The sequence below is a fragment of the Oratosquilla oratoria genome, chromosome 3 (assembly GCF_046742065.1).
Source record: "Oratosquilla oratoria isolate Oo_2021 chromosome 3, ASM4674206v1, whole genome shotgun sequence".
NCBI lineage: Eukaryota > Metazoa > Arthropoda > Malacostraca > Stomatopoda > Squillidae > Oratosquilla > Oratosquilla oratoria.
In genome coordinates this window covers 64,126,228-64,144,688 of record NC_134779.1, presented here as the reverse complement: position 1 = coordinate 64,144,688, position 18,461 = coordinate 64,126,228, and the positions used below count along the sequence as shown (strand labels likewise).

The 18,461-nt window shown below is 38.5% G+C and overlaps 1 protein-coding gene across 1 annotated transcript in view; it reads left to right on the top strand.

The window, feature by feature from the left end:
* LOC143023307 (tether containing UBX domain for GLUT4) overlaps positions 1–16,346 on the top strand; it is a 37,655-nt gene extending 21,309 nt beyond the window's left edge. Inside the window, exons 8-12 of the mRNA XM_076181838.1 lie at positions 3,404–3,510; positions 9,014–9,147; positions 14,808–15,031; positions 15,597–15,774; positions 15,995–16,346. Of these exons, the coding sequence (XP_076037953.1) occupies positions 3,404–3,510; positions 9,014–9,147; positions 14,808–15,031; positions 15,597–15,774; positions 15,995–16,217 (866 nt within the window). The 3' untranslated portion in view covers positions 16,218–16,346. The remainder of the gene's footprint in view (positions 1–3,403; positions 3,511–9,013; positions 9,148–14,807; positions 15,032–15,596; positions 15,775–15,994) is intronic.
* Positions 16,347–18,461: the final 2,115 nt, after the last annotated feature.

Sequence of the window (18,461 nt, the reverse complement as noted above, 5' to 3'; positions counted from 1 at the left end):
AGAGATGGGGAGAAATCCCTTCAGGCAGCATCAAAATATAATTCACACATACTCCCTCACCCCCCATCCATTCCCTTTCATGCATCACAGCATTATCCATCCATACACAACCATTCTCCACTCACCTCTATCTTTTCCTGTCCTTCCTTTTTCCCAGTTCTATTTGTACTCCATCCATCTCATCCTTGGTTACCCCCTCATGTTCACTCCCTCCACCTCTACCTTCCACACCTCTTTTACTAATCTTTCTTCACTCATTCTTTCCATGTGTCCAAACCATCCCAATACTCTTTCATCAACCCTATATCCAAACTCCCTTTCCACCCCTGCTCTCCTTCTCACCTCGTTTCTCCCCTACAATACTTCTCAGGCATATCATCTCAAACACATTAAAACTCTTCCTCTCTTATGCTCCACATTTCTGCCCCATACAGTGGTGTCAGCACAATTACCCCTTCATACAATCTCCTCTTAGTATCCATTCCCAAATGTCAATTTCTCATTACACTTTTTAATCCCCCAAAGTATTTATTTGCTTCTCTCTGTCTACACTCAGCCTCCACCTCCACTCCCTTACCAGCCACATTTGCACCCAAGTGTCTAAAATTATCCACTTCCTCCAGTCTCTCTCCATTAATACTCACTTCCAATTTGCTGCCATCCTCTCCCCTTGTATATCTCATCACTTTACTTTTATCTACATTTATCTTCAACTTCTTTCTTTTACGCACCTTTCCAAACTCTGTCATTAACTTCTGTAATCCCTCCTTTGATCCTGCTACAAACACAGTATCTTCGGCAAACAACAACTGGCTTATCTCCCATTTTTCTCCATTTTCTTTAATCATTTCCAATCACCGACCCATTATCCTTCCATTTACCTTTCACACTACCCCAGCCATGTATAAATTGAATAGCCAAGGTGACATGACACATCCCTGGTGAAGTCCCACCTTTACTTCAAACCACTCACTTTTTGCATTTCTGATTCTAACACAGGTTCTACTATTTTAAAAACTCTTGACTACTCTTAACAGCTTTTCTCCTATCCCATACATCTGCAGCATCTCCCACAGTGCCTACTACCCTGTAACAAGCCTTTTCCAAATCCATAAATGCCAAAAAAACATTCTCACCTTTTCATTAAGCTTACTCACATATCAGCCTTACCACAAATATATGATCCACACAACCCCTACCTATCTTAAACCCACAATGTTCCTCAACAATTATTCCCCCTGTTCCTCTCCTGATCCGCTCAATCAAAACCCTCCTAGCCTTCACAACTACACTTAATAAACTGATCCCTCTGAAACTACTACACTCACACTTGTTCCCTTTTCCTTTGTAAAGCAGAACTATACAGGCACCCCTCCAGTCCTCCAGCACTCTACCATCTTTTAGACAAACATTAAACAACCTCACCAACCAATCCACCATCACTGTACCTCCCTTTTTTTAAACATTTTGTATGACACCCATCAAACCCAGGTGCCTTACCTGATCTCATAATTTTAGTAACTGCTTTCACCTCATCTTTTCTTATTTCTCCTCCATTTTCCTCATTTATCACTGTCATTTTCTTAGCACTTCCCACTGCAACTACCTCTCCCTCCCTGTCCTTCACATTTAGCAACTCCCTAAAATACTTTGCTCATCTTCCTCTTACTACCATCTCTTCCATTATCATCTCTTCATCTGCACTTTTGATCTATTCTTCTCTACTTGATTCACCACCCCTTCCTCTTTTAATTTCCTTCAAAAATATATTTTTATTTTTTCATTACCTCGTATGATTCTTTCATCCTGTTTTGCAACCATTCTATGAATACTCGTTTCTTCACTTCTAAAACCTTCTTTGCTTCCTCATCCCGCCACTCATTACCCTTCCTTATATTTCTTCCTGTCCTCCTTGTTCCACACACCATCTTTACACATCTTGCAACTCCCTCCTTGAAACATCCCCATTCTTCCTCCACTCTCAGTTCTGCTTTATCCTTCATTCCCTCCCACTTTTCACCCAGCTTCTTCTTGTACTCCTCCTTTTCTTTCTCATTTAAGCAGTTTACTATAAGCACCTCCCTACCTTCTCTCCTTTTCCTTCTCCATCTCTCCTCCACTCTCAACTTACCTCCACCAAAAAATGATCTGATATTCCCCTACTCTCTCCCCTTAAGATTATATACATCCAAAAGTCTTCCTACTCTTCTGGTTATCACTATATAGTCCATTTAAGCCCTATCTACCACCCTTCCATTCACCACCCTCACCCATTTATACTTATGCTTGACTTTCATCCTAAACACTGTATTTGCTATCATCGACTCTCCATGACTATTTTTTCCTGGAATGCCACACTTCCCAACCACTCCATCTATTGGTTCATCTCCTACCCTAGCATTGAGATCTCCCAATACCATTACATTGACATTTCTCCTTAAACCCTCTATACACCTGTTTAAATCTATCCAAAAAGACACCTTTTCCTCTACACTCTTGTCACTACCAGGGCCATATACACTTACAAAGACCCATATCTCCCTAGTTTCACCTTCATACACATTAAATTTGAAAAAAAAAATCTCCCTCCACTCCACCACACACTTACCTATCTCTTCACGTACATATAGCCACCCATTTTCTCCCATGTCCTCTCTTCATTCTTGACACCCTCCCAACTACACTCCCAAACTCAAACTTGCTCCTCCCTTTCAACTTAATTTCAGTCTGCACCAACACATCCATCTCTCTTCTCACAAACATACTGCCTATCTCTTCCCTTTTACTCTCATCTGTACCACATCCACACACATGAAAAGAACCCTCTTATGTTTTTTTTTTTTTTTTTTTTTTTTTTCTTCCTCTATTCCCTTTGGGGCTACAGAGGGTAGGATGCCTAGTCCTATTCCCATCCCATTTTCGTTGCCTATTATGAATCAAGCAGCAACACTCAGTGGCAGTATTCTTCCTCCCCTACCACAGGGTTTGGCAAAAGAGGAAATGAATATTTAGAGAAATGGAACAGGACAGTATTAATAGTTGGGGGACAGCATAACTGAGGGACAGTTGTAGTACAATAATGTAGCATCATTTCTCAATGAATAGAAATTTCTTCTATCACAGCCAAAATGATGAGTGGATCTGGTCTGTAGGGCCACCCCATATGGACCCTAGAGTATCAGCTGCATGCTACTGAGGAGATTTTTAACCCTACAGTAGCATGCAGCCAATACCAATGGGTATAAGGAAGAATAAGTCCTTTTGATATGTAACTAAACAGATTTTATTCAATATTTCATAAGGAAGTAATGAATACATGATGGGTGCACTATATTAACGATTCCCTGCAAGAGAGACCTGGATTGATGGACTGATTCATTGATTGTGTGATATTCAATTTCAGAAACTGGGAGTGTGGGACTGCAATCAAGTTATGAAGCTGTAAGAGAAGAGCCTATGGAGGTTGAGAATGAACAGGAGGAAGAAGAACCACATGAAGAAGTCATTTTAGTAAGGATTTGTGGTTATGAATTTGTGAACTCAGCAATTTAACTTTTAAGGATTAAATGCATGGCTCATAACAGCATTAACTGATCTAGTGTGCTATGGGTAGATTTGCTCCAATACTTTTTTATGTAATCCAGGCCCAGGATAAAATCTAAAAGGTACAAGCAACTGGCATTCTGTTCACATAGAGCTAAGGTAATGGCTTAGGGCTGCAGCTGTCTCCTAGTGTGAACTCCTTGTTACATCTTTTCATGTGATAGTGCCAGAAGTTGTGAGAGACCCCTTCACTATAGTGATTACAAAGGATTACAAAGGCGGAGCATGCCGACAGGAGACCTTTTGATCCATATCTAGGTCGGATGCAAAAAAAAAAAAAAAAAAAAAATCATATTAATAATAAATAAAAACTATAATAATGTAAATAACAAATAAAATACATAAATAAATGCATAGGTATAGTTGAATAACAAACAAACAGGTAAATAGTAAATGATAATAAATTGACATATAACTAATAATAAATGAAAATCAGACAAACAAATTATAACAAAACAAAAACAAATAATATAACATAAATTATAATCATTACAGCATCTTACTTAGGTATTTATCTAAATGATTCTTAAAGCTTCGAACTGAACTACATTGCACTACCTTGTACTTTGTATTTTTATATTTTTTTTTTTCAAGACAAATTGCAAATCATCTTACAGTACAGCAAAGAGGCAGCTCCCAGCCAAAATGAATTCTTAATCACCCAAGACCCTATTGAAGCTCAAGGTCATATTTTTGAACTAATCAAAACCCATGAAGGTTCTCTGATTGGCTAGAGGGTTTGTTGTGATGACCTTGCTTTGTTTATATGAGCACATGGCTGGGCAACATGTTTCTACACTATGCCTAATACAACAGCTATCCTACACTTTCTTTTACAATCTGATGCCACTATACGTAATCATATGTAACCCAGGGTTGTTAGTAGGAAGGTTTTTGAGCATTAATATATTATGTAGTAGTGATGAAAAGGAAGACTGAAAGGGTTTAGATGTGAATATGTTTTGTGGAAAAAGTATGGGAATGATCATAATATGATGGAAAGAATATTGAAAGTGGATGAAAAGTGGAAAAGGAAATGAGGGATGTAGAGAGGTGTTGAAAGTAAACAAATTGAATGAGAAAGGGAAAGAGGAAGAATGGGTGGTGAAACAGAGGTATGGAATATGTGTGTGTATTAATATATATATATATATATATATATATATATTATATATAAGTTATATACATACATACATATATATTTATATATATATATATATATATATATATATATATATATATATATATATATATATAAAACCCCATCTCAGGTATTGACTGTATGTTATTGTGGAGGTAAGAGCTGCTCAGTAGCATGCTGCTAATACTCTAAATGGGGCACCCCTTTGGACCAGAGCCACACATCATTTTCTCTGTGATAGAGGAAATCTCTATTCATGATGCTACTTTATCATACTGCAATTATCCCTCTGTTATGCTGTCCCCCAACTCTTGATACTGTCCAGTTCCACTTCTCTGAATATTCATTTCCATTTTAGCCAAACCCTGTGGTAGGGGAGAAGAATACTGCCACTGGGTTAGGACTAGGCATCCTAAAAAAAAAAGTGGTACAGATGAGAGTAAAAATGAAAATATAGTATGTTGTGAGAAGAAAGATGGATGTGTTGGTGCTGACTGAAATGAAGTTAACCCCTTCCATACGGTGCCGCACACGTAGGCGTCATGGGGAGCGAGTGTATTCGCGAGGCTGCCATATCGGCGTCTTGATTATATTTATTGTAGTCACCCCTCCATAATGACATTCTTTCTAATTCTTTTGTAATCGCATTTTCTATGGTTATCAAAATTCACGGGTGAAGAGAGAACGATCGATATAAGCGGTGACTATATTTTATGATGCGAGTATTATTACGACACGTCGTACAGCTGGCATTGGCTGCTGCCACCGAGATCTAAGTCCATGACGCCTACGTGTGCGGCACCGTATGGAAGGGGTTAAAAGGGAGGGGCAAGTTTGAGTTTGGGAGTATAGTTGGAGGGTGTCAGGAGTGAAGACACATGGAACATGAGAGAGGAAGATTTCAAATGTGTTTGAAATTAAATTTCTGAGAAGTATGGTAGGGGTTACTAGGCTGGATAGAGTGAGAAATGAGATGAGGAGGAAAGGGGATGGAAAGGGAGTTAGGAGATAGGGTTGATGAAAGAATATTGGGATGGTTTGGACATTAAAAGAATGAGTAAAGAAAGATTATTAAAAGAGGTGTGGAAGGAGTGAACATGAGGGGGCGACCAAGGATGAGGTGGATGGTTGGATGGGATAAAAGGGGCATTGGGAAAGAGAGGAATGTCTATTAAGGAAGGACAGGAGAAAGTGAAGATAGTGGTGAGTGGAAAATGGTTGTCTATGGATGATGCTGTAATACATGAAAGGGAGTGGGTTGGGGATGGGGTCAAGTGAATACGTGTGAATGATATTTTGATGCAGCCCGAAAGGATTTTTCCCTGTCTTCTCCTTTTCTGTATGAGGGGACAGAGAGGGAGTGGTCACCGATTAAATGAAGCAGCTTTTCTGTGTATGTGTTGTGTCTTGCTGCATTGCTTTTGAACCAGGGCAGTGGGCAAGATGCAGGGATGACCCATCATCCAGGAGGATCCAAGAAAAGAGATAGGGTGGTGAATGGGAGTGGAGTATGTGGAGATGAAATGGATGGGAGTGAATTTCTACCCTCAACTTTGGCTGCCTCCCTTGTAAGGGAGAAAAAGCTGTTGGGATATGTATGTGTGTGTGTATATATATATATATATATATATATATATATATATATATATATATATATATATATATATATATATATATATATATATATACTAAATCCAACACAATTTAGATTTAGACAAGGAAGATCTTGTGTCAAACTTGATTTGCTACTACTTGAAACTCATAGAAAGGGATGTATGGGCAGATTGTGCTTTTCTAGATCTACCAAAAGCATTTGATAAAGTACCACACAAAAAGCTATTAAGAAAAATTGAATCAATAGGTGGTGTTAAAGGAAAATAATTGGAATGGATGGAAGACTTCTTGACTGGGAGAAAAATGAGGGTAGTAATTAGAGGCAAATATTCGACCTGGGAAGTAATGAATAGTGGTGTCCCACAAGGTTCGGTATTGGCTCCAAGCATGTTTGCCATATATATAAATGATATGGATGAAGGAGTGGAGTGTTGTATGAACTTATTTGCAGATGATGCAAAAATACTAAAGAAAGTAAGTACAGAGGAAGATTGTGAATCACTACCGAAAGACCTGGATAAAGTCTGGAAATGGAGTCAAAAGTGGGAAGTGAACTTCAACATCAAGAAATGTAGTATATTGGAGTTTGGAAAAAGTATAAATAGAATATTGAAGAAATACAAAATTGGTGAAGAAGTCAAAAAGTGAGCTCAGAAAGGGACATAGGAGTAATTATCAGCAAAGACATGTCACCAGACAAGCATATTGTAGTGGTTACTACAATCGTCCTAGTTAGAAGCGGTCAGCCTGAAACGAGTCGTAGGGACAAGGTATGGGAAGTTTTTCATAGTGGGGAGTCAGAACACACCATTTAGTTTGACGTTGTATGGTTCCCTTGGGCACATTTGGAATGAATGTTTCCACACTCTGCGCCGATGGCAGGTATGTTCTTATCGGAAGGCACCCGTAAGATCGAAATGATCACCGCGGTTTATTTACCTTTATGCACCCTTGAGATGAACACTGCCGTGTTCGGTGCAAACAGCTTGGTACTCTTCCTTAAAGAAGCTAGGATATTTATAGTCAATCCCATGACTGATCTGTTTATTGGAAATGGCGATGACGGTATTTACAAAAATTGTGGCGAAATTCTGGATTCTTTGTGTTACATATGCAATTATTCAAAATCTTTTTATAATACATAAATATGCTTTTTACAGGATGCAGAGGGATATGTTTTATTTTATTTACAAAATAAATTAAGTTGTTACAGTGAACATTGTTATTTATATTAATTAAATTTAGTTGAAATCATGTTTAGTCGAACGCATGTTCTAAGGGGTGACTATTGTTTATTCCGTACTCTGCGATCACGGGTCCTGAAGGGGTAATTACACGTGTTGGCTACAGAACACTACAATATCAACAAAATAGTCGGAGAAACCTTCAACTTACTAAGGTCTATGAAAGTGGCTTTTAACTATTTGGATGAGGAAATGGTAAAGAAAATATTAGTTGCACTGATAAGACCAAGATTGGAGTATGCTGCGACACTATGGACACTCAGTACTAAAAAGAATATAGAAAATTTAGAAAGAATACAAAGAGCAATGACAAAGATGGCACCAACACCCTCCAAATTGACTTACAAACAAAGATTATCCAAATTGGAACTACCACCTCTGGAACAAAGAAGAGAAAGAGGAGATCTACTGACTATTTTCAGAATTGTGAAAGGAATGGAAGCCCGAGATTAAGATGATTTATTAAAGTGGGGATAAAAGAAAAACAAGAGGACATGAAAAGAAACTCAAAAAGGGTAATTATAGAAGAGATCTGAAAAAGAATAGCTTCCCACACAGAGTGATGGATATCTGGAATGAATTAGATGAGGCAAGTGTGTGCAAATACTATTCAAGAATTTAAGAACAAACTTGATGCTGAAAGATACTAAGACGGGTCACTATGAGCATAGCTCCCTTGCCGTATAATACAACTAGGTAAGTACACCCACAAAGGGTTTCAAAACTCATTGAAGCCCTGATACATCCAAGACTGGAATATACATCAGTAGTATGGTTCCCACACAGAGTGAAGGATATATGCAAAATTGAGAGAATACAAATGGCAGCAACCAAACTGGTCCCCAGCATGGTAGATAAACTATATGAGGAAAGACTAAAAGTACTGGGTCTACCAACTTTGAAAGATTGAAGAGAAAGAGATGATGTGATTACAGTATCTAGGTCACTAAAGGGGATAGATGACATTGATAGAAGAGATCTTGTGATTAAAGATGGGAGGATTTTAAGAGGTCATGGGACCAAAGACCACATGTCAAAAGGATGTGAAGAAATAGTTTTCTATATAGATGTATAAACATGTGGAATAGGTTAGAAGCTGATATAGCCCAAGCTCAAACAATACCTGAGTTCAAATCTAAATACAGTAATTGGAAATCAAAGATGTACATTAAGTTGGAACTGTACATGAATTTGAGTCTAGTTATGTTAGAAAATTAGAGAACAGGAGATGGGACCCAACAAGCATTGCTCTTTTCATGTATACTACAGTTAGGTGAATAAAATCAGGAAAATACACATGTTAGAAAAAATCAGAAGTTAATGTACAGTGTTTGGAAATTATTGTCATTAGGAAAGAAAGTAAGGTTCATTGGCAGGAATGTTATTGTTCTTTACTGTTGTTGTTTTCCAGATTGGTGATCATAGTGCCATATTGTTCAGCTTGGATGATGCACCCCCTACAAAGGTGTTCGAACCCAGCGATGATTTCTTTGAACATAATATTACAGATGTGAAGAGAATGTACAACGAATATAAGACTGCACTGTGAGTATTGTTAGGCATGTTCTTGTCATATGTAGTCCTTTTCTAATTGAAAAGGCATTTCCATCACTAATTTTGATGCATTTGGTTCATGTAGCAATAAGTAACGAGTGAAGCCAAAACCTGAACAAAGAATGAAAGGGCTGTGGGATCATTGTTGAATAATATGCAAAACCACAACAGGTGGATGTCCAGTCATACTTGACTGCATTTTGTGTGCTGCCTATCCCAATTGTTGATTGGTTTTACTTGGTTTAATGTTACGAACTCCCCAAGAATGCTAGGATGAGGTCATCTTATCCCCTTCCATTTGATAACTCCTACATAGACGTTACGAGGCATGAGTGGGGATATGAATATGCCAGCGTTGGCATCTTGATTATATTTTGTAGTTGTAGCTGAGTGACCCTTATATTTTGTGAACTGGCTTGATCATATTTTCTATGGTTATTGATATTCAGAGTGAAAGAGAATGAGTAATACAGCTATAACTATATTATGCAAGTTTTGTGATGCATCATTGCACATCAGGTGGCTGATGCTGCCTGTGAGAATTTGACTTGTATCGAAGACGTTAAAGAGGATTCATTGAATTAGGGAATTTAATGGATGCTCTTACCTGTCCTAAAGGAAGCTTTGTACCATCTCCAATCTTTACCTCCTTTCCAAGAAGCATCCCATTTCATGCTGTTTTAATTTTTTTCATACTTTTTTCTTCTATATTATTAAGATTTGTGTTAACCCACTGAGAAGTGTTATTTTACTAATGCTAAAACAACTTTAGTTAGATGGGAGGAACCTCCATTCTATATAAACTTCATTACTATAGAATCTTCACATAAGGATGGAGGTCATCTGTTTCATTGTGGGTTATTAATGCACTCATTGATGGATTGCATCTACTCTCTGCTTTATGTTCTATGAAACTTCATCTTAAACCATTGCCAGTGTTTAACTTTTATGGATCTTTCTTCTTGGGATCATTAGTGTACCTCCATTTCATTGTATGGCAAACTGGCACCCCACCCCACCCACGTTTGCACAAAAAATTAACAGATTAGACAGAAAGAACATGCATTCTTAGTGCATAATGTCTTCGTCCATTTACAGCTTCTCTCCTTTCATTTCTATTTTATCACTCCTCCTTGCTCAACAGATGTTCAGCTTGCATCCAGTGTCCCTATTTACCCAGTCCAATCCCCCTTATTATTAATTTTTATCTTGGGTTCACTCCATCCACTATTGTTATCCACCCTCTTTTGTGCTAGTCATAACTTACACATTATTTTCATATGCCTTATACCACCTCGGCACTCTTTGATCTAGAGCAACAAATATCTCTCTTTATAACCCTGTTCTTTGCCTCACCTATGTCTCTGGCATACAGTAGTAGGAGGGAAGCAGTTATTAGGTCTCAGCTCTTCTCAGGTGAAAAGGTTGAAGAGATACAGCTGGTCCAAAGACTAAGTGTCAACACCTTAAGGCTGAACCTCCATGTGACAGTTAGGGTATTGACAGGTTGATAGGATGATGAAAAATGGGTCTACTGTCAATTTTACAGGACCACCACAAGCAGGTACCCATAGTCATCCAGAGTTAAATACATACATATACCAAATGCTTTTTCCCCCTTACAAGGGAGGTAGCCAAAAAATAAAGGCATAAAAAACACACTCACCCATTCCATCCCCAACATACTCCATTCCCATCCACCCTCTTCCCTCCCTCTTATTTTGGTACTTCCTGGATAATGGGTCATTTCTGCATCTCACCCACTGCCCTGGGTCAGAAGCAGTGTCACAAGACACAGCACATCCACAGCAAAGCCCCTTCATTAAAATCAGTGACCCCCCTCTCCATCCCCTCTTGCAGAAAAAGAGAAGAAGGAGAGAAATCCCTTTGGGCTGCATCAATTTATTTTTCACACATACTCCCTCACCCCTGACCCACTTCCCCTCATGCATCACAGCATCATCCATACACAACCATTCTTCATTCACCCCTATCTTCTGTCATCTCCAGTCCTTCCTCAACAGATATTCCCCTATTTCCCAAAGCCCCTTTTACCCCATCTATCCTTCTCAACCTAGGTTGCCCCCTCATGTTCACTCCTTCCAACTCTGTCTTCCACACCTCTTTACTAATCTTTATTAACTCATTCTTTCTATGTGTCCAAACCATCCTAATACTCTTTCATCAACCTTATCTCCCAACTCCCTTTCCACCCCCCATTCTCCTCCTCACCTCATTTCTGACTATCCAGCCTAGTAACCCCTATCATACTTCTCAAGTACCTCATCTCAAACACATTCAAACTCCTTTGTTCCTCTTTTATGTTCCATGTTTCTGCCCCATACAGTGCTGTTGGCACAATCACTCCTTCAAACAATCTCCTCTTATCATCCATTCCCAAATGTCTATTTCTATTGCACTTTTTAACCCCCCAAGGAATTTACTTGCTTCTCTCAATCTACATTCTACCTCCACCCCCACTCCTCCCTTTCCTGCCACATTTGCACCCAAGTATCTAAAACTATCCACTTCATCCAGTCACTCCCTTAATACTCAGTTCCAGTCTGCTGCCACTTTCTCCCCTTGTAAATCTCATCACTTCACTTTTACCCACATTTATCTTCAACTTCCTTCTTTCACACACCTTCTCAAACTCTGTCACTAACTTCCTCAATCCCTCCTCTGATCCTGCTACAAGTGCAATGTCGTCAGCAAACAACTGGCTTATCTCCCACTTTTCTCCATTTTCTTTAACCATCTGCAATCCCTGACCCACTACCCTTGCATTTACCTCTCGCACCACCCTATCCATGTATAAATTGAACACCCAAGGTGATATATCACATCCCTGGCAAAGTCCCACATTTACCTCAAACCACTCACTCTCTCCATTTCTAATCCTAACACAAACTCTACTACTCTAGAAAAACTCTTACATACATACATATATCAAAGGCTTTTTTCCCCTTACACGGGGGTAGCCAAGACTCTTGACTGCTCTTAAAAGCTTTCTTCCTCTCCCATATATCTACAATACCTCCCACAGTGCCTTACTGTCTACCTTGTCATAACCCTTTTCCAAATCCATAAAGGCCCAAATAACACCATTACCTTTTCCTAAAGCTTTCTCACATATGTCTTACCACAAAAATCTGATGTACACAACCCCTACCTGTCATAAACCCACACTGTTCCTCACCAATTAGTCCCTCCCTCTCCTAATTCTCTCAATCAAGACCCTCCCTTTAGGCTTCCCTACTACACTTAACAAGCTGATCCCTCTGAAACTATTACACTCACACTTCTTCCTTTTTCCCTTGTAAAGTGGAACTATACAGGCACCTCTCCAGTCCTCTGGCACTCTATCCTCTCTTAAAAAAAACATTAAATAACCTCACCAGCCAGGCCACCATCACTTTACCTTCCTTTTCAGACATTCTGCATGACATCCATCCAACCCAGGTGCCTTGCCTGCTCTCATCATCTTAACTGCCATCACTTCATCTTTTTTTATTTCTCTTCCATCATGGTCATTTTCTTAGTGTTTCCCACTGCTACTACCTTTCCTTCCCAATTCTCCTTCACATATAGCAACTCCCAAAAATACTCTGCCCATGTTCCTCTTACTGCCTTCTCTTCCATTATCACCTCACCATCTGCACCTTTTACCTTTTCTTCTCTACTTGATTTGCCTCCTCTTCCTCTCTTGATTTCCTTCCAAAACATCTTTTTATTTCTTTCAAAATTTTCTAGTCATACTCTTTCCCCATTTCACATCTGCTCTCCTCTTTGCCTCCTTTATCTTATGCTTTACTTCTCTTATCCTTGTACCTCTGATATGAATCTCTTGTCCTATTTTGTAACCAATCTGTGAAAGCTCGCTTCTTCTCTTCTACACCCTTCTTTGCTTCCTCAACCCACTACTCACTACCTTTCTATTTCCTCCCATCCTCCTTGTTCAACACCCCATCTTTGCACACCTTATGACTCCCTCCTTGAACCATCCCCATTACTTCACTCCTACTCTATCTTTCATTCGCTTCCACTCCTCAGTTTCTTCTTGTACTCCTTTTCTTTCTCATTTAAGCAGTTCACTCTGAGCACCTCCCTACCTTGTGTCCTTTTCCTCTTTCTCCATTTATCCTCCACTCTCAACTTACCTTCCACCTAAAAATGATCTGATATTCCCCCACTCTCTCCCCTTAGAACACGTACATCCTTAACTATTCCTATTATTCTCCTGGTTACCACTATATAGTCCATTAACGCTCTAACTACCACCCTTCCATCCACCATCCTCTTCCAAGTGTACTTATGCATGACTTTCTTCCTAAACATTGTATTTGCTATCATCAACTCTCTAGATACATCTCCACCATCAACTCTCCACTACAATATTTTCCTGGAACTCCACACTTCCTAACCACTCCATCTATTGGTTCCTTTCCTACCATAGCATTAAGATCTTCCAATACCACTACATTGACATTTCTCCCTAATCCCTCTATACACTCACTTAAATCCATCCAAAAAGCCTCCCTTTCCTCTACACTTCTCATTACCAGGCCCATATGCACATACAAAAAAAACACATCTCCTTTCCCAGTGTCACCTTCATCCACATTAACCTTGAAGAAACCTCCTTCCACTCCACCACACATTTACCAATCTCTTAACTTACTAGTATAGCCACTCCTCTCCCTCGTCCTCTCTTCACTCCTGGAAACCTCCCAACTACACTCCCAAACTCATGCTTGCCCCTCCCATTTAACGAAGTTTCACCCAATACCAACACATCCATTTTCTCACAAACATACTGCCTATCTCTTAACTTTTTCTCTCATCTGTACCACATCCATGCACATTAAAAGACCCAAACCTTAGGGTACTAGTTGGAAAACTCCTCCTGGACCCTCTTATGCCTTTACTTCTTTTTAGGAATGTCCCCATTTTTTGTTGCCTCATACAACTCAAGTGGGAAGACTTGGTGGCAGTATTTTTTTCCCCCACCACAGGGTTAGGCATAGAAAGGAAACTAAATACTCAGAGAAATGGTACAGGACAGTAACAAGGGGTGGGTGGACAGCAAAATTGAGGGACAGTTGCAGTACAATAAAGTGTCATCATATCTCTATGAACAGAGATTTCCTCCATCACAGACAAAATGATGTGTGGCTCTGGTCCATAGGGGTGCCCCATATAAACCCTAAAGTATCAGCTGCATGCTACTTAGCCACATTAACATGCAGCCAATATCCTAGATGGGGTAGATATTAAATATGTAGAATTGAATATGTAGGATATATATCATTATAACAAATGGAGAAATCTTTAGCTAACTCACCACTTTAAAAGATACTCTCATCTAATGAGACTTTGTATTTTTATTTTCTATATACATCATAGGAAATGTGTCGTGCTACATTACCTTTGACCTGAAGTGTGGGATATAACAGGGATGATCTTTCATTCATGAGGTGGTAAGATGGGAGGATCAATGAATGTGTTTTGTATGGGTGTAGAGTGGGTGTATGCATTGATTGAGTCACCACCTCATAAAGGGGAAAAAACTTTGATATCTATTGTTTGTGAAGTAGTAAGTTTTGATAATGATTCACATAACTCAAAGTCATGTTTCCTATTTATTCTAGGCAAGAGATGGAAGAAACTCCCCTTCAGACGAAACAAATGAGGGAGATGGAGAAGGAAGCCAGACTTCTGAGAGCTATAAACCAGTTCCCCAAAACTCAGCTACGAATCCGTTTCCCTGATAACATGGTGATACAGAGCACTTTCAAGCCACAGAATACAGTGTCAGATGTCATGGAATTCGTGAAACAGTTTTTGGTGGATTCCAACATGGACTTCAGTTTATGTAAGTATTTGTATTTTGAAATATATTTAGATATATATTCCTCAAATTCTGTTGGTCACAAGAATGAATACCCATCAGGGGTATTGGCTGCATGTTATTGTAGGGTTTTAGTGAGTGTAGGGAGTTTAGGAAGGAATGTGAAGGCGGCATTTGGGGATCTATGTGCTACACTAGGAGGTGAACAAGTGAAATAACAGGGAAATACGTTGTGTCAGGGATGAACTGATGATGGCAAAAACAATAAGATGTATATGAAGAAGTAGACATGGGTCAGGGTGTTTAGTAGGAGGTTAGTCAAGAGAGCATTAATGGATTATGTGTTGGTGTCCAAGATGGTGATTGGAAAAGTTCTGTATATGAATGAATTAAGTGGAGAGACTGGTGGGATGTCTGGTCATCTTATAGTAACATGTCAAGATTTTAATTTTGTATATTTTGAAAAGTATGGGTGATGGCTGGGTACCTCCCTTATAAAGGGAAAGAAACCTTTGGTATATAGATAGCTTATACAGATTTTCTAGTGTAAGTGCTTGATTCAAATGTTTTTCTTTTTTCTTCCTCATAGATACAACATTCCCAAGGAATTTGCTGAATCCAGACAACTCATTGGTTGAAAGCGAATTGATACCCAATGCTAGGGTAGATTTTGTTCCAGCAGCAGTGCATGAAGTTTACCTTAAGGCTGACACATTGGCTAAAAAGTCCTCCTTCAGAGCTGCTTGTCATGCTGTTCAAAAGAAGAAGTAAGAGTGCATCATTTGTTTTACTGGGAGAGAAATTAAGCAAAATAGATTGTATTGCAGGGCATCTCATTCATTTGGTAAATTATAATCTGAAACAAAACAACCAGGTGGATGTTGAAGATTTTTTTCTTATTGATTCATCATTATAATGCATTGTTTGAAATTTAAATTTTATATTATGTATTTATACTAACTCTTTTGACCTCAAATTAATTTACAGACCACCCAAAGAAACCCCCACATTTACAACACTTAGTAGCTCTGGTTTGATGTCTGTATCAGGTACATTGAGGGGTAGCTCCTCGACTGCCAGCATGCCTTCATCCTCCTCCTCCTCTTCCTCTTCCACCTCAAAGGAGGAGACCCAGCAGCCCAAAAGGCAGTGTGTTCCAGGGAAGACAAGTAATAAAGAAGTACCAAAGTGGTTCAAGTTGGGGAAATGAAGAAGTGCCTTCCTCCCCTTGGATGACCATTGCCATTTTTATATTGATGTGAAATGTCACATTTTATTGAAATGCTTGTTAGTATGGGAAGAAAGATATAATAAAAAATTGTGATAATAATGATAATAATTGGAATTTTTTGTCTTTTTTCTGTCTCTTGTCCATAAATACATTTTGATAATAGGCTTTCTATCCTTATAAGGGTTGGGGGTTGGTCAAGTCAGAGCACATGTCCACTCTACACCCATCCCATACCCATCCACAAACACATTCATTGCTCCTCCCATCATAGCACCTTGTGGATGAAAGGTCATCCTTATCCCTCAGCACACTGTTTGGGTCAGTTGTTCATCGTAATGACAACATACATAAATTGGTGTTCCTGTGAAATACATTTATTATGGAATGTCACAACAGTGCTACAGTTATAGAATACCTAGAGTGTAACATATGGGAGGGGGAGTGCTTGTGGATACCTGAAATGGTTAAATCATAACATAAAAAGTGTGAAATTGAAGTAAAAGGGAGAAAACTGTTGACAGATTGGAGGGGCCCAAATACACAGAGGCTACCGGTGCAAGAGCGAAGCAAAATATAAATCTAGGTTTTAGATCGCCAAGAGGTACCAAAAGGTTTCTATTTAACAATGGCGATGAAAGTAGTTTTTCTGGATTCAGTGGGTATGAAAGAAGACTCTAGTAGAATTATAGACATAGAGAGGGATATGAGAAATATGAACGATTCATGGAAGCAAAAAAAACAAAAAAACAATCTATGGAAGATGAATAAAGACTTAAACAAGGAAGTGACTGATTTAAAAAAAGTAAACAATGAAATAAAAAGAGAAGTGTACTAAAAATAAGAGCTGGCCAAGTTGAAAGGTGAAAATGAAAAGTTGAAAAATAATGAAAACAAATAATGAGGCCATAAGGAAAGAGGTAGATGAAAAGATTAAAGCAATGACCATGGAAGCTGGAAAAAGCATAGGAGAAAACAAATTACAGCAACTAGGGAATGATTGGAAAGAAGACAAGGAAGGAGACAAGGTAATTTTCAAAGAAATAGTTCATCAACAGATGCAAGAGAAGGCAGAAGATACAGTCATCAAGGTAATTAAAAAGAAAACCTAGTAAGATACAGACGCTCCTCAACTTACGTTTTAGTTACGTTCCAAACAGCCGAACGTAAGTTGAAAATGAACGTAAGTTGTTACTGTACTATACATCCGTAAATTCTATTACTGTATCTTACAAAACACCCCTAAATCATTAATTATACACATAACATTGTAAAATAATAACATTAATTTCAAATAAATTAAATTCAAGCAACATAAATTGAGATGGTGGAGGAGGAGGCAAGGCACTTTCAGTCTGTCATTTGTGCAATGTAAACAATGGACGCAGCGTCATGCGTAAGTATCGTTTGAACTACGGAGAGTGTGCTAAACTAAAAAATTCACTCATTTTTTTTTTTTTTTTTTACATTTTTTTTTTACAGTCAGTTCAAACGTAAAATGAATGAACGTAAGTAGAGGAGCGTCTGTATACAGTAGACAAAAAAAAAAAAAAAAAGTATAGTAATTTATAGTCTAAAGGAAAAAAACAACCAAAATTGGTTCATGAGAGAAAAAGAGAACAAAGAATTAGCAAAAAATGTTCTAAAAGTAGTACAGGATAATGAGCAAGAAATAAATAGAGGAAGTGCACAGAATGGGTAAGTATGTAGAAGGAGAAAGAAAAAGTCGACCACTAAAGATCAAATTAAGGTCACAAGTGGCAGTGGAAGAAATCTTATCAAGAACAGGAAAATTAGCAAGAAGAGGACATTATAAAAATATATGGATAAAAAGAGACATGAATGACGAGGAAAGAGAATTAGGACATTAAGAATTGAAGCTAAAGAAAAAAACTAGAAGAGAACAGAGACAGATAATGCAATTCTCTTGGAGAGTGCTAGACTTGAGGCTGAAATAATGATATACTCAAGAAAAAAAAAAGGTTCTGAGAATGGGATGGAGGGTGTAGACAATTGAAATTAGCATATACTAACATAGATGGACTGATCTCAGGATTAAATGAACTAAAAAGCAAACAGGAAGTAGTGAAACTGCCAAGGGAACACAGAATATACAGAGGATACTGAAATAGTTGAAGTTATGTACAAACACACACAGTCTGTTTTCACTAGAGGAAAAATACAACATTGGGTTGAAGGGAGAAAAGTGAACCCCCCCTCTCCCAC